The sequence below is a fragment of the Chiloscyllium plagiosum genome, unplaced genomic scaffold, assembly GCF_037043375.1.
Source record: "Chiloscyllium plagiosum isolate Xiang-an unplaced genomic scaffold, Cpla_swu_hap1 HiC_scaffold_9, whole genome shotgun sequence".
In the NCBI taxonomy this organism is placed as follows: domain Eukaryota; kingdom Metazoa; phylum Chordata; class Chondrichthyes; order Orectolobiformes; family Hemiscylliidae; genus Chiloscyllium; species Chiloscyllium plagiosum.
This window is the reverse complement of record NW_028270147.1, coordinates 84208232-84224440: the sequence shown is the minus strand read 5'-3', so window position 1 is coordinate 84224440 and position 16209 is coordinate 84208232. Positions and strand designations below refer to the sequence as shown.

The 16209-nt window shown below is 38.2% G+C and overlaps 1 protein-coding gene across 3 annotated transcripts in view; it reads left to right on the top strand.

Annotated features, from left to right (window-relative positions):
- LOC148149183 (uncharacterized) overlaps positions 1–16209 on the top strand; it is a 55224-nt gene that overhangs the window by 17219 nt on the left and 21796 nt on the right. Inside the window, exons 1-5 of one of the 3 annotated variants that reach the window (XR_015758057.1) lie at positions 5841–6749; positions 7654–7726; positions 11758–11805; positions 13211–13270; positions 14019–14085. Coding sequence is in view for 1 of the 3 variants with exons in the window: in XM_087990284.1 (XP_087846410.1) it covers positions 7675–7726; positions 13211–13270; positions 14019–14085 (179 nt within the window). In the remaining 2 variants the exon portion in view is untranslated. Of the gene's footprint in view, positions 1–1937; positions 1989–2837; positions 2889–5769; positions 5821–5840; positions 6750–7653; positions 7727–11757; positions 11806–13210; positions 13271–14018; positions 14086–16209 lie in introns of those variants that run through there. The other 2 variants (XM_087990284.1, XR_015758059.1) reach the window with 2 other exon arrangements.

Genomic DNA, 16209 nt, shown 5'->3' with positions numbered 1-16209 from the left:
TACCAACAGACCCACACCACATGACAACCATGTAAAAAGTCATGAAGTGGAAAACAATAGATAACTGCCGAAGCAGTCTTTGTGTTCCCTCATGGAAAGTTTTCTTTTGAAAAGGGTGGGTTCGGTGACTTCATGATGGTTTGACTATGATGTCATAAATCAGTAACCATGGAAATGTTTGTCAACAAAAAACAATAAACAATAACTGCTATGTGTCCCCATTTCATGTTGAGACAACGTGAAGTGAACACTGCCAGAGTTTTAGTTCTGCATTTTCAGGTGGGTATTTTGTTTCCCTCTCCCTCGTTGTCTGATTAGAACTAACACTGGTTGAAAGAGAGGGAAATGTTACTATTGTGGTATTACTTTCAGTTCTGAGAAATGTTTTGATGTAATTTGAAATCATTTCTATTGGGCAGAATTTGTACCGAAATTGGATTTTAATTCATGTTTCACAGAAAGGAAAATTGGAAACATGAATGCAAATATGGGGATAACTCTATTGAATTCATGTGTGAATGTTACAGTTGGCAATGGCTCCCATCCTTGCCACAATAAAAATTAAATTGGCCGCTTTTTATGTGTCTACTGTTTGAAAGTAAATTTCCATTGACATTGACTCCAGCAAAACATTTCTGTGTTAGGGACAGCTAAATGTTCAATCATTCGAGGCACAGTGCATTCACCATTGCACCACTCTGCTGTGGCATTACTGTGTTTAAACTAAACTAATTTTAAGAGATTAGTGTCAGACATCCTTTTCAGAATCACATGGGAGCAATGGAGCACTGCTACATAGAGGAAATTGGATTGAGTTTGGGTGGAGAGATTGGAGTTATTGATTATGAAAATATGCATGGATAAGCAATAATGGTTTAGTGGACATTGAGTAGGCAGATGAATAGTGGCAGAAGAGAAAGAAATGTTTGATATTTATTGATCTAGTATTAAAATTTGACTGCAGTATTCCACCTTTTGGGTTTAACTGGGGTTTGACTCAAATTATCTCCTCACTTGTATTACAAATTTGACTGCACCTTATATTAGAAGACAACTTGTGGCAGAAAGTTGATTACCTATCCCCATTGTTGCCTCACAGTTTTGTCATAGATAAAAAACACCTGTAGATCATGTTGAACTGGAACAAGGTGACGCCATGTTTTAATCTGCGAAATGTGTTTCTGCTTGTATACTTTATGGATAAGCCAACGCCCCCATGCAGCAAAGGCATTCTGTACTCACATTAGTAGTCAGCCAATATTTCTGATCCCACAAATGGAGTTTTGCTTAATTTTACCTAATGAGTGAGTACAAGAGACCAAGCCAGAAATACAGTATGAGCTATGTTGTAATGTTTTGTGGGCTTTTAAGAAACATTCACACAGATCAGACATCACAGGATGATTGACAAAGATTGTGAGCACTATACCCAGAGCTAGTCACCCACTTTTATTCTCATGTACAAATCAAACAGTGTTAATGTTGTCTTTTGAGGCATCAAAGGTCAATGTATGAGCTGACCTCAACAGTAAAGATTTATCTGGTTTTTGATGGACTTTGAGGACAGATGTGACCATCCATCCTCTTGAGAGCTAACCAGCCAGCCCAACCACAATACAATACCAATGATTTGATATTTTAGTCACGTGTGGCAGGGAATCCTGGTGCCTTCACCCAACTGGCAAAGGCAGGGTGGGGGCACTGTATCCATGGCATGATGGCCAATTTTACCAACAGACCCTCCCTCTCCACATGACCATGTAAACGGAGATGAAGTAGAAAACAACAGATAACTGCTCAAGCAGACTTTGTGTTCATTTTTGAAAATAATGAGTCCAGTGACTTCACAATGTTTTGACTGTGATGTCATAAATGAGTAACCATGGAAACATTTGAAAACACAATAAAAAATAACTGCTGTGTTGTCCCCATTTCAGGTTGAGACAACGTGGAGTGAACACTGTAGAGTTTTAGTTCTGCATTTTCAGGTGCGTATTGTTTTTTATTCCCCTCTCCCTCATTATTTTGGTTAGAAATAACACTAGTTGAAGCAGAGAGAAAGGATCCTTTTGTGGAATTACTCTCGGTTGTGAGAAATGTTTTGATGTAATTTGAAATCATTTGTCCTGGGCAGAATTTAGAACAAACTTGGATTTTAATCCATGTTTCACAGAAAGGAAAATTGGAAACATGAATGTGAATATGGGGATAACTCTATTGAATTCATGTGTGAATGTTACAGTTGGCAATGGCTCCCATCCTTGCCAAAATAAAAATTAAATTGGCCGCTTTTTATGTGTCTACTGTTTGAAAGAAAAGGAAACTGAAAGCAAAGTTCTGTTGACATTGTCCCCAGCAAAACAATCCAGGGACAGGGACAGTTAAACTTTAAATCCTTTGAGGCATTGAAGATTTATCTGGTTTTTAAGGGACTTTGGGGACTGATGTGACCAACCCATCCCTTTGAGAGCTAACCAGCCAGCCTAAACCACAATACCAATAACTTGATGTTTTAGTCACATGTGGCAGGGCATCCTGGTGATTTCAACCTGACTGGCAAGGTGAAGGTGGGGGGTACTGTTATCCATGACATGATGGCCAAATTTATCAACATCGACCCTCCCTCTCAACATGACCATGTAAACGGCGATGAAGTAGAAAACAACAGATAACTGCTCAAGCAGACTTTGTGTTCCTTTTTAGAAGGTTTTCTTTTGAAAATAATGAATCCAGTGACTTCACAATGTTTTTACTATGATGTCATAAATCAGTAACCATGGAAACATTTGAAAACACAATAAACAATGAACAATAACTGCTCTGCCTCCCCATTTCAGGTTGAGACAACGTGGAGTGAACACTCGAGAGGTTTAGTTCTGCGTTTTCAGGTGCGTATTGTTTATTTTCCCTCTCCCTCAATAGCCTGATTAGAAATAACACTACTTGAAGCAGAGAGAAAGGATACTTATGTGGAATTACTCTCAGTTGTGAGAAATGTTTTGATGTAATTTGAAATCATTTGTACTAGGTAGAATTTATAATAAAATTGAAATTAAATTGGCCACTTTTTATATTTCTTATAATGCAGCTGCTAAAGATTCTTTAGTATGAGGTTTTTTGAGCAGTCTCCTCAGTTGCGAAAGGTGCAATTTAAGTCAACGTTTCCTTGTGTTCCACTTGGTGCGGCCTGCTGAGGTTTCTGAAGGATTAGTTCTGATGCACGCTGAGTTGGTATGCTTTCCTTTCTTGTGACATTTTAATTACTATTTCAAATCACAAAGGATTGGCACAAAGATAAGATTATCACACAGTCTATACTAAATGGTTCAGTGAAAAACTGCAAGAAAAGAGAAAGAAGTTGTCTTATATTATCACCAATGAAAAGAGATTCGTCCCAGATCTCCTTTTCGCAACCAATTACATTACAATTACCTCCACACAGATCAGACACCATAGAATGAATGACAAAGATTGTGAACACCAACCCCAGAGTCAGTTGTCTACTTTTGTTCTCAGCATATAAACCAGTGTTGTTGGAGTCTTTTGAGACTCCAAAGGTCAGTGTCTGTGCTGAGTTAAATGGTAGAGGGTTGTAGATTTATCTGTTTTTAAAGGAGTTTGAGGACTGATGTGGCCACCCATCCACTTGACAGCTGACCAGCCAGCCCAACCTCAAAACCAATTCATCAAGTTTTTATTTAGATGTGGGTGTGCCTCCTGGTACTTTCAAGATTGCAGGGAGAGGGTGTTGGTGGAGATGGGGAACTGTACCCAGGGCATGGTGCCCAATTTTACCAACAGACCCACACCACATGACAACCATGTAAAAAGTCATGAAGTGGAAAACAATAGATAACTGCCGAAGCAGTCTTTGTGTTCCCTCATGGAAAGTTTTCTTTTGAAAAGGGTGGGTTCGGTGACTTCATGATGGTTTGACTATGATGTCATAAATCAGTAACCACGGAAATGTTTGACAACAAAAAACATAAACAATAACTGCTATCTGTCCCCATTTCATGTTGAGACAACGTGAAGTGAACACTGCCAGAGTTTTAATTCTGCATTTTCAGGTGTGTATTGATTTTTTTTCCCTCTCCCTCGTTAGTCTAATTAGAACTAACACTAGTTGAAACAAAGGGAAAGGATACCTTTGTGGTATTACTCTTGGTTGTGAGAAATGTTTTGATGTAATTTGAAATCATTTCTATTGGGCAGAATTTGTAACGAAATTGGATTTTGACTCATGTTTCAGAGAAAGGAAATTTGGAAACATGAATGCAAATATGGGGATAACTCTATTGAATTCATGAGTGAATGTTACAGTTGGCAATGGTCTCATCCTTGCCACAATAAAAATTAAATTAGCCACTTTTTATGTGTCTACTGTTTGAAAGAAAAGGAAACTGAAAGCAAAGTTCTATTGACATTGTCCCCAGCAAAACAATCCAGGGACAGGGACAGTTAAACTTTAAATCCTTCGAGGCACAGTGCATTCACCATAGCACCACTCTGCTGTGCCATTACTGTGTTTAAACTAGACTAATTTTAAGAGATTAGTGTCAGACACATTTTCAGAATCACATGGGAGCAATGGAGCACTGCTACATAGAGGAAATTGGATTGAGTTTGGGTGGAGAGATTGGAGTTATTGATTACGAAAATATGCATGGATAAGCATTAATGGTTTAGAGGACATTGAGTAGGTAAGATGAATAGTGGCAGAAGAAAAAGAAATGTTTGATATTTATTGATCTAATATTAAAATTTGACTGCAGTATTCCACCTTTTGGGTTTAACTGGGGTTTGACTCAAATTATCTCCTCACTTGTATTACAAATTTGACTGCACCTCATATTAGAAGACAACTTGTGGCAGAAAGTTGATTACCTATCCCCATTGTTGGCTCACTATTTTGTCATAGATAAAAAACACCTGTAGATCATGTTGAACTGGAACAAGGTGACGCCATGTTTTAATCTGCGAAATCGTGTTTCTGCTTGTATACTTTATGGATAAGCCAATGCCCCCATGCAGCAAAGGCATTCTGTACTCACATTAGTAGTCAGCCAATATTTCTGATCCCACAAATAGAGTATTGCTTAATTTTACCTAATGAGTGAGCACAAGAGACCAAGCCAGAAATACAGTCTGGGCTATGTGGTGATGTTTTATGGGCTTTTAAGAAACTTCCACACAGATCAGACATCACAGGATGATTGACAAAGATTGTGAACACCATCCCCAGAGCCAGTCGCCCACTTTTATCCTCACGTACAAATCAAACAGTGTTAACGGTGTCTTTTGAGGCATCAAAGGTCAATGTATGAGCTGACCTCAACAGTAAAGTTTTATCTGGTTTTTGAGGGACTTTGAGGACTGATGTGACCACCTATCCTCTTGCGAGCTAACCAGCAAGCCCAACCACAATGCCAATAACTTGATGTTTTTAGTCATGTGTGGCAGGGCATCCTGGTGATTTCAACCTGACTGGCAAGGTGGAGGTGTGGGGGTATTGTATCCATGACATGATGGCCAAATTTACCAACAGACCCTCCCTCTCCACATGACCATGTAAACAGCGATGAAGTAGAAAACAACAGATAACTGCTCAAGCAGACTTTGTGTTCCTTTTTAGAGGGTTTTCTTTTGAAAATAATGAGTCCAGTGACTTCACAATGTTTGGACTATGATGTCATAAATCAGTAACCATGGAAACATTTGAAAACACAATAAACAATGAACAATAACTGCTCTGCCTCCCCATTTCAGGTTGAGACAACGTGGAGTGAACACTCGAGAGGTTTAGTTCTGTATTTTCAGGTGCGTATTGTTTTCTTCCCCCTCCCTCTTATTAGTGTGATTAGAAATAACACTAGTTGAAGCAGAGAGAAAGGAGGAATACCTTCATGGTATCATTCGATACCATGATGTAATTTGAAATCATTTGTACAAAGAAATTAGATTTTAGTCCACATTTCACAGAAAGGAAAACTGGAAATGTGAACGCAAATATGGGGGTAACCCTACTGAATTCATGTGTGTATGTTGCAGTTGACAATGGCTTCAACTCTTGTCAGTACTAAAATTAAATTGGCCACATTATTGGGTCAGCTTTTTGACTGGATGGAAATGTTTGTTCTTGTCTTTGCTGGAGGGAATATCATCATTCAAAAATGTTAATCTCGGATGACCATAAGATCCCATTATCTCAAGAATTTGAAGAAAATCAGTGGAACTCTCCCTTGCACATTGTCGAATATTTGTCCCTCAATCTTAAATAGAGGAACTAGTTATTAATACCTGGTTATTCATGAAACATTACTGTGTGCGCACTATTCAGTGCCTTTCCTACTTTACAGCACAGTCAAGAACAACTGGATATAGAAAGCCTTAAGGAAATCCTTCCAGATGTGGAAGGTGGTCTATTAGAGTGAAGCTTTATTGAGTTTCATTTTGACCTGAAGTATCTGAAGGATAATGCCCTAGGCTGGTCAGTTGACAAATTAAACTTTTAATTTTTCTAAGGAATGGCAGGTAGATATTGAAGGGGCAAATGAATAATAGACAGATGTAATTGCACTGATGTCAGCATATCATATGTTTTGGTCTGATATTTAAGTTTGATGCCAGTCTTTGTATTTTTGTGTTGAATTTCGTTTTGACTCATGATGTTTTCACTTTTCTTTTCGAACTCACTACATTTCAATGAGTGATCTCGCAGCGTCGCACTTATATTTTGATTCGGAAAGGTAAGAACTATCCTTCATGCACATCAAACTCCAATCCAGTGGTATCTTGTTCACCGTGTCCAGACATTCTTTAACATATTCATTTTAAAATGATTTTAATTTACATATTACTTTGCATGCTACTTTGAGCCATTTTCTGACACTCATCTCTGCCATATCCGACTGGATAATAACATCAATGTTGCAAGACACCTGTGAAAAGGAATAGTTGTCGGCCTTGCATCACTGGCAGCAGTGCGTCCACAGTGTCAGACATTTCTCAGTTGTAACAATGAGGACTGATATGGCCACCCCTTTGAACAATCTATACAGACAGGGTGAACAATGAATGACCGGGCATCCAACTGTTGTCTCTACAGTTTCCCAGCTGTGTTCTCCCAACTCCCCAGGCTGGTTTCAGTCATCAACTTGACTGACCATGACCCAGTAAACGGTCCTGCAGAGGTATGGATTCCAAGAACCTGACTGCCTCTGATGGCCAAATGTCAGTGCAACCCCGCCCCTGAATTACTGCTCTTGACTAACCTATCCTGAATGTACGTTGTCTCCCTACTTCACCTGTAGGTTACCCTCTTTAGAAGTTGGGATAGTGCTTCCAGGATGTGCAAGATTTATATATTTATTCACAAATATGTCAAAGTGAAAGCTTTGTGAATTTTAATTTTGAATGACCTGAAATATCTCAATGCTGAAGTCATAGTTTGCTTAGTTAGCATTTTAAAGTTTTAGACATTTTTAAGGAAGAGCAAAATGATATTGAAAGACCAATATAATCATGGATACATGTAATTACTTTGAAGTTAGCAGTTGATAATTATTGGTCCAGTATTCCAGTTTAATGGCGTTTTCTCTTTTCATGTTGAATTTTGTTTTGACTGTCATGATGTTTTCATTTTACTTGTAGAACTCACTTTCGATCATCTGAATGATCTCACTGAGTCACTCTGATTTCTATACTTCTATTTTGATTCGGAAAGGTAAGAGTTATCCTTAGTTCTTCACATACCACAAACTCCAATCCATTGATATCTTGTTCCTCATATCCCTCATTTGGTCACACACTTAGGCAATTATATTTTAATTCACATATAACTTTTGCCTGCTCTTTTGATCTATTTGCTGACACTCATCTCTGCCATATCCGACTAGAAATTACACTAGTGTTGCATGACATCTGTGAAAAGGAGTAGTTGTTGGACTTGCAGCAGTGGCAGAACTTTGCCCCTCCCCAGAGTCAGACATTTCTTAGTTGTAATAATGCTGAGCACAATGAGGACTGATAATGAAAGGTTTGTTGAGTTTCATTTTGAGGGACCTCAAGTGTCTGAGGTTCTGGTCTGCTCAGTTGGCCTGTTACACTTTCCATTTTTCTCAGCAAGAGCAAGTTGATATTGAAAGTGTAAGCAAACATTTGTGTTTACCACGGACGATTGTCCTTCTCAATCTCTGCCCTCGCCTGACCCTCAGGTTAAACAACCACCAGTTGGCGACATTGGCGAATTTATATTTGAGAAATGTTGGTCATTTTGGCATAGACACGCTGGATTTTTTTTGATAATAACTTTAGATCAGGAAATAGCTGTAGCTGAATGTTTCAAATTCGAGCTATGTCAGTTAGGTGAAATCCCATGATAGATATTTTAGCAAAACTTTTGTCAACTGCAACTTCTAAAGACTATCATTCAAAATTTCAAAACTGCCATTTTAGTTGTGTCAGTGTATTAATGGTAAATGAATAAAAGATGAGTAATTGGAGTTGAGATAGAAATGGGTCATGATATGATTCAATGGAACAGTCTCAAGTGGCCTTATTCGTATGAATTCAAAAAATAGTTTGTGTGCTAAGATTTTAGCAAGCAAAATATAAGACATACTGAGTAACAAATGTATACCATGTACTAGGGTAGAGATCCATTAAAATGTTCCCATTTAGTATTAATTAAATAACTGGTGTATGTATTGTTTTATTTTTGATTGAAGACTGATATAGAATAATGATCTAATTTTTATCCACGATGAATGCAAAACGGCTATATAATCATCAAAAGGAATTGGGTCCCTTGATGTAACATAGTGGATGTGGTGAAGATAACTGTCAGGTCTTTAGTAAATTTTTAATAATCACCATGACTGGGAACGAGCTTGTAACCACAAAGTGCAATGTTTTAATCAGGTTTAACAGTGGACCTTAGATGGTGTTTCATTCACTAGCCAAATTTTGCTGCTCTCCCACATGCAATGCCTGACAACCTTCAGTCAACAAAATCCAAATTTGAATCAGATTTGCAAACCAATTCCTAAACTCAAAACAAGAAAAGAACCTGTCATCTGTCAGGCAATCCTTCTGTTCACTGCCAGCATGTTGTAGTATTATGACTACTAAAGGAAAACCAAACAAGTTCATGTGGAACTCTACTTAATTTTTGAAACCTGAATGTGTACACTTTAATTGATTTTCTCCACTGTGTAATTAACTTTAGCACCTCCATTCTGCTTTATTTGAAATATTAATATCACCTTGAAATATTTCCTCCATCCCTGTTGATTGCTTACTTATTCCAACTGTTTAATATGGTGGAAAGCACATGAGTTTTGATTTATCACCACACATGCTGTGCATTGAGCGACTATGATTTATTGCGTTTGATTATGTGTTTTTCATTTTTCTGGCATTGTAACAACTTAGAAATACTGGAGGGCAGATCCTTCCATAGCCTATCCTTCCCTGTCCTCTGTTGCACCATGCAATGCATGGGAAGGAAAGGCTTGGGAAGAAGTCTAGAGGAATGAGGGGAAGAGTATGATGAAGCTCAGGGAGGGAAGACATCCAGAATGTCCATTGTGTGACCCTTAGATATACAGCACAGCACTAGATTTCTGAACAGCTCTTTTGAGAACCTAGGATCGTTAAGGTGGAAGGCTACTATGTTAAGTTACCTGGAAAGCTAAAAATTTATACGACACAAATTGACTTGATGGAATTAAGGGAGTGAGTATGACAAGTCAGGGATTCAACAGCCTAGTTCTTCCATGGCAGAACAGATGGAAAGAACCATAAATAGTGTGAGAGAGGAAGGAACAGAGATTTCATGCATTCAAAGCAATGTATTCACAGCTGGTTGCCTTTATTTTAGTAATGTAATAGTTTTACTTTAATAGTTTTACTTTTTTATTGTTTAAGCATGGACATTACATAATTTTTCTTACTGAGCTTGTCAATATGGTTGTAAAATATCAATTTATTTTTATGTTATTTGTCTTATTAGAATAAAATGTGATATATATATACACAAGTAGAGCATTAGTGCTTTTACTGAACAAGGAAGTGAGTGAAAACTGGGGACAGGATTGAGGTGGTAAAGCAATACAGCACAGACAAAAGTTAAAGGCAATAATTATGGATTTAAGTCACCATGATAACATTATGTTTGGAGGCTGACTTAGGATAGGATGCCAGAAAGAACATGGCCTAATTTCTGCTGAAACCAATTAAAATACAAGCACATAGTTTGTGGTTTTCTGTGACATGCAATTGTGCCATATCTGGACACTCATTGAGATTTAAATTGATCATGGGCATTTATTTAATCTTAGGTACAGTATGAATTAAATACATTAGTACACATAATTTTGGGAGTTCAGTTTCTCCAACAGAGAAATAATTCTTTACTTGCCTCTTAAAATCATGCATCAGAAAACTGTCTCAGAACATTCTACTGGCACAATGTATGGCAGATTTTCCAAATGCATTAAAGGTTTAAAAGTGATGATATTTTAAATCTGGTCAATATTGATTCATAAAGATGAGAAAAACACAAAGGTCTGCACATACAATTGAATAAAACAAAATAAAGAAATGCAATTAAAGAATTACTATTTCAGAAGTCAGGAATACTTAACTCCTGATTATTCGGGTAAAAAATTATTACCAGACTGAGAGTTTAAGTGAATTTTGTTTTTAGCAATCCACCAGACACAAACACACTGAGGAATGCCAACTTGCTTTTACAGCACTGGGTGGTGGTACTAGTGAATCATTTGAGTGTATGAATTGCGGGCAAGTTGCCATGCTAGTGACCGCATCAAACCAACAATGAGTAGATTGTAGATTGGTGCATTCATTGAAAGCAGGGAGATGTCTTTAGTATAAAGTACACAAATAAAGTACATCAAGTCATGCACTTATTGCATGCTTACTAGGAGACTCAAATTCTCATTATTACAGTACTGGCCCAACTATAAAGAATCTGGCCGTTGAGTCAGTGGGAGATGAATCCATTTTATTGTTGTAAATGACTTCTTCCCACAATGTTCCTCCAAGGAAGTCTGTTGCCTGTAGTTAGTGTCCAGCCATTTGATAGACTGCACTGATATTGCCTTTCAGCCAGATTCTCTTCTGGGAATAGATGGGCATAAGCTGGCTGCCACTTTCTTAAATATTATGACTACACATCAAAATGCACATCATTGGCTGTGAAAAACATTGTAATGTCCGCATGTTACAAATGACAATTTTACAAATACTGGAACCTTTCTCAATTTAAAAGGCAATGTTAGAGGGTTTCCACTGCCGTTTAAGGGTTATCCAGTGACCTGCAAAATGTATTAACAACTTTTTAATGCAGCAACATGTCCCAAATGTTTCAGAGTTGTAAAGTAAGGTGAGGGTGAGAAGTTGTTCAGACTAAAAAGGCTTATATCTGCTGAGTTAACTGCTGTCTACACAAATGACAATAAAATATTAGAATTTCCCTTGGTGTCTCTACATAAGGGAGCAGGATATTGGTCAGGAAACACACTCATTTGACATTCCATAGACCACCTGCTTGACTTACTAACGTCTTCTGTTCAAGGTAATCCAGGCAATTTGATTGATATTAATGGCTGTTCCCAGAAGACCCGTGTTACACAAAAGAAAAATGATATGGGATTTAGATATTTCACTTGAATATATTACCTCATTGACTAAGTTACATACCTAATTTTCAATCTTAATTTTCCTTTATAGACAATGCAAAACATGTGTAAATTGGATGCTAAAGTTAAATCAAATCAGGTATTTTGTTACACTTATCATGAAGCTTTCTGATTTAACAATTAAGTGTAGTTCAATTTGTCTTTGTTGCTGTAATAGCAGACTCTTATTAAATTACTATAGTCATCTGAACTGTCTATTTGAGGAGACATGGGAGCCTTTGTGATGTGAATTATTCATGACAAGTGACCAAATTGTCAAAGACACTCCCAAAACAATTTTTAATCTAAATGCTTGCTTAGGGAGCAACCATCACTGCTGCTTTGATCAAACTCCAGAAAAATTCATTATTTTTGATTCAGCATTTCAGTTGTGAAGTGTCATGTGTTTGCCTGCCATTGTCTCCTCAATAATTTTCAATGTGTTTCATTGTCAATCATGCTAGGTAAATAGATGGCATTCTACCAACCTTGTTGCACAAGGGCACAGATACGTGCCAATGTAACTACTGTAGATGAGTAATCTAGACATATGAGCCTATTGTTTGAGTGACACAAATTCAAATCCCAGAACAGCAGCTAAGGGTATTTAAATTCAATTAATTAGTATATTCAGAATAAAAAATGGTCCCAATAATAGTGGCTACAAGCTACTCAATTGCTGTGAAAACCTAGGAGAAAAGCTATCTATTGCACAAATGTCCTTCAAAGTAAGAAATATACTATCCTCTCATTTTGTTGAATCTGCAGTGGTCCAGAATCACGACAATATGGTTAGCTCTTAACTGCCCACTGAAATAACTGAGAACCACATAAATGTTAATAGGAGTAAAATTGGATTGACCACCTGGTATGTATCTGGGCATCAGATACCACAATGGCACATCATGACAATTCCGTCCTTTCAGTTCTGACTTCCTGTTATCCTGGATTTACATCAACATTAGAGGAGCAATAGTCCGATATAGTCATGTTCACTGAATCATATCTTACAGATTCCAGACTCCCACCTCACTACCCTGCTTATGTTCCTCCCCACCAGCAGGACAGTTCCACCAGAGGTGGTGGCACGTGGATGTGCAGTCACAAAAGAATGGTCCAATAGTTCGCAGCACTAACTCTGACCTCGAATCAGTCTCATGGTATCAGGTCAAATATGGAAAAGGAAACATTCTACCAATTTCTCTCAACTGGTAGCTCCAAAGTTCAGTGAATCTTTAAGAAATATACAATTACAAATTAGGAACAAAAAGAAGATATTCACCTCTTTGAATCTACTCCAACATTCAATAAGATCATGGCTGAACTATTTGTGTTCTGACTTGTAACTTGCCCTCACCCTCTACCCCTAATAGCCATTGATTCCATTGACCAACAGGAATCTACTTATCTCCATCTTAACAAGAGTCAAGTAATTATTAATCACAATTTATTACTCCGGTCATGTTATACAATGCCAATTCTAATACAAACTATTCTCTGGTTAGTTCCAGAATGTGCTGTTCTGAACAACTATTTTGAAAATATTTTATTTGTTCGCCATCAAGGTAAGTAACTCCTGTTACCAATCCAATGTTTTCAGTTTATGTGTAGGTTAAAATTATCCATGCTTATTCCTGTCCCTTTATCATAAGCGTTGAATATTTTATTGCATATATGTCCCCCTACATCATGGATATTGTTCAGGGACCTGTAGATCATTCCCATGTGAGTTCTGTAGGTCTGCCAAACTGAACAGGTAGTGATGATAACAAGGGTAGCAGGTGCATGGGAACACCACTGTCTGCTTATTCACCTCCAAGATACCACTGCCCTGTCTATGAAGTACATTTTCATCCTTTCACTCTGTCAAAATTCTGGAACTCTATCTCTCCCAGCTCCGTGAGTGCACCTCTACCACAAAATTAACTTCTGGCATGCTCCAATGTACCCCTCACTTAAGCTGCAGGATGGGGGTTACAGGCTGTTGTTGAATTCAGTTCCACATATGCTGATGGCCCACTGGGCCTTATCAGTCCCCAACTTTTATACTATTGAGCTACTTGATGAGGGACATTGAAGATCCCATCCAAAGTACCTTTAACCCTGAATGCTTCATCTATGTGGTATTCAACATAGAGATAAACTGACTTCTCAGTTGAAAACAGGGTAGGAGGAGGAAAGGTGGTAATCAGCAGGAGGTTTCCATGCTCATGTTTGACCTGATGCCGTGAAACATCAGATTGTTCAAAGTCAAAGTAGAGGAATCTCAGGACTCTCACAACCTCCTGACTGTATACCTTTGATCCTCCTCAGCTCTGTTGTGTCTACTCGCCAGTGAGACAGGGATGTTGATGGAGGAGGCTGAAGCATTGGCTGTCAGGTATGATTTATGATATGACTAAGCCAGGCAGTTTCTTGAGTTGTTTGTTGGACAGCTCTGCCAATTTTGGCACAATTCCCAGTTGATGTTTAGGAGGATATTGCAGGGTCAACTGAGCAAGATATACTTTTGTTATTTCCATTTCCTGATTTGATTTTGGATGGTCCATCAACTTTATTCTTTATCTTTTTATAACAATGACATACCGGCCATTACAGAAGGTAGTTAATAAAGAATTCATAACATTGCTGTGGATCTGGAGCCATATTTAGGCCACAGTAAGTAATGATGTCAGATTCCCTCCCCTGAAGGCCATATGGGGATGAAATGGTTTTCCATTTGTCCAACTCTTTGTCCTGCTTGTTCCATTATGAATATTAGCGTCTAAAATTCTAGTCCAAATTTATTAGTTAATTACATTGAAATTCCTTTAGCATTGTGATGGTATTTGAAATAATGCTTCCAGAGCTTCAATTCTGAACTTCAGAATTTCATTTGCTGGTACCATTAGCACAATGTCACCATTCACAATTTTACCAGAAAACAATAGTGTGACATGAATAATTTAGGATGGTAATGAAAACAAATAATGCAGTTGGAAGTGTGACTAGTATGAGTGAAGAGTTCTGAAAAAGAGCCATGCAGGACTCGAAACATTCACTCCATTCACAGATGCTGCCAAACCCAGCACTTTCTGTTGGTTTAATTTGTGGGGGAGGGGTAAAGTATTGGGGGAATAACCAGCAGTAGAGTCATAGAGTCATAGAGATGTACAGCACAGAAACAGATCCTTCGCGCAGACTCATCCACGCAGACCAGATATCCCAACCCAATCTAGTCCCACCTGCCAGCATCCAGCTCATATCCCTCCAAACCTTTCCTATTCGTATACCCATCCAGATGTCTGCTAAACGTTGCAATTGTACCAGCCTCCACCACATCCTCTGGCAGCTCATTCCATACACGTACCACCCTCTGCGTGAAAAAGTTCCCCTTAGGTCTCTTTTATAACTTTCCCTTCTCACCTAAACCTATGCCCTCTAGTTCTGGACTCCCCGACCCCAGGGAAGAGACTTTGTCTATTTATCCTATCCATGCACTTAAAGAATGCATTCAGGTTTTGTTTGTGTTTGGAAACCAGTTTGGTTTTCAAATATGTAACTTAAAATGCTGGTAAGAAGTGGTGAGAATTTCATACAAGTGCAATGTGTAGACTAATTCTTATAGAAGACTAACCTGGACCTAAATTGCCATGGTGATGAAATTCCCTTTCAAGTGAAGTCTTCATTCCTTTGTGGACTTCATTATACTTGCTGTCTATATCTTAGTTAAATGTTACATAATACAAATAAACACATTTTCTTCTTTTTAGCCAAATGCACATATCTTTTGAGGGATGGGCATTCATACTTAACACGGGCAAATGCTGTGCAAAAATGCACTTTTTAATATAATATGTTTATATAAGATAAAAGAATGGCTGTTGAAGTTTGTAGATAGGCAAATTGTTCAACTTGAGGCAATTTATTTGCGGTCTGCAGTCTGGTGATTTTTTATGGTGGGAAATCCACTTCTGTCTGTTAGGTTTCCTTACTGCTGTCAAGGAATTGGTGTGAGCTAACCATGTTCTCTTGCATTAACATCATACACAGTGAACATAGTGTATCACTAGGAGGTGTGAGGGCTGCTTATTTTATCAACTGCAACCCCCTTTTCCACTGTAAAAAGCTGGGGCTCTGTAAGACTGATCCAGTGTAGTGTGGAGAGACACCCAATCTGTAGCAAGTGGGATTCTGTGTCCTCGGAAACTGAAACATCCTGATCTCAGCAGAAAGCTCACAACAGGAGAGAAGACCAAATATATAGTCAAATCTGCAGCCAAGTGCCCACATATAGTCATAGAGTCATAGAGATGTACAGCATGGAAACAGATCCTTCGGTCCAACTCGTCCATGCTGACCAGATATCCTAACCCAATCTAGTCCCATTTGCCAGCACTTAACCACATCCCTCTCAACCCTTCCTATTCATATACCCATCCACATGCCTTTTAAATGTGGTAATTGCACCAGCCTCCACCATTTCCTCTGGCAGCACATTCCATACACACACCACCCTCTGTAT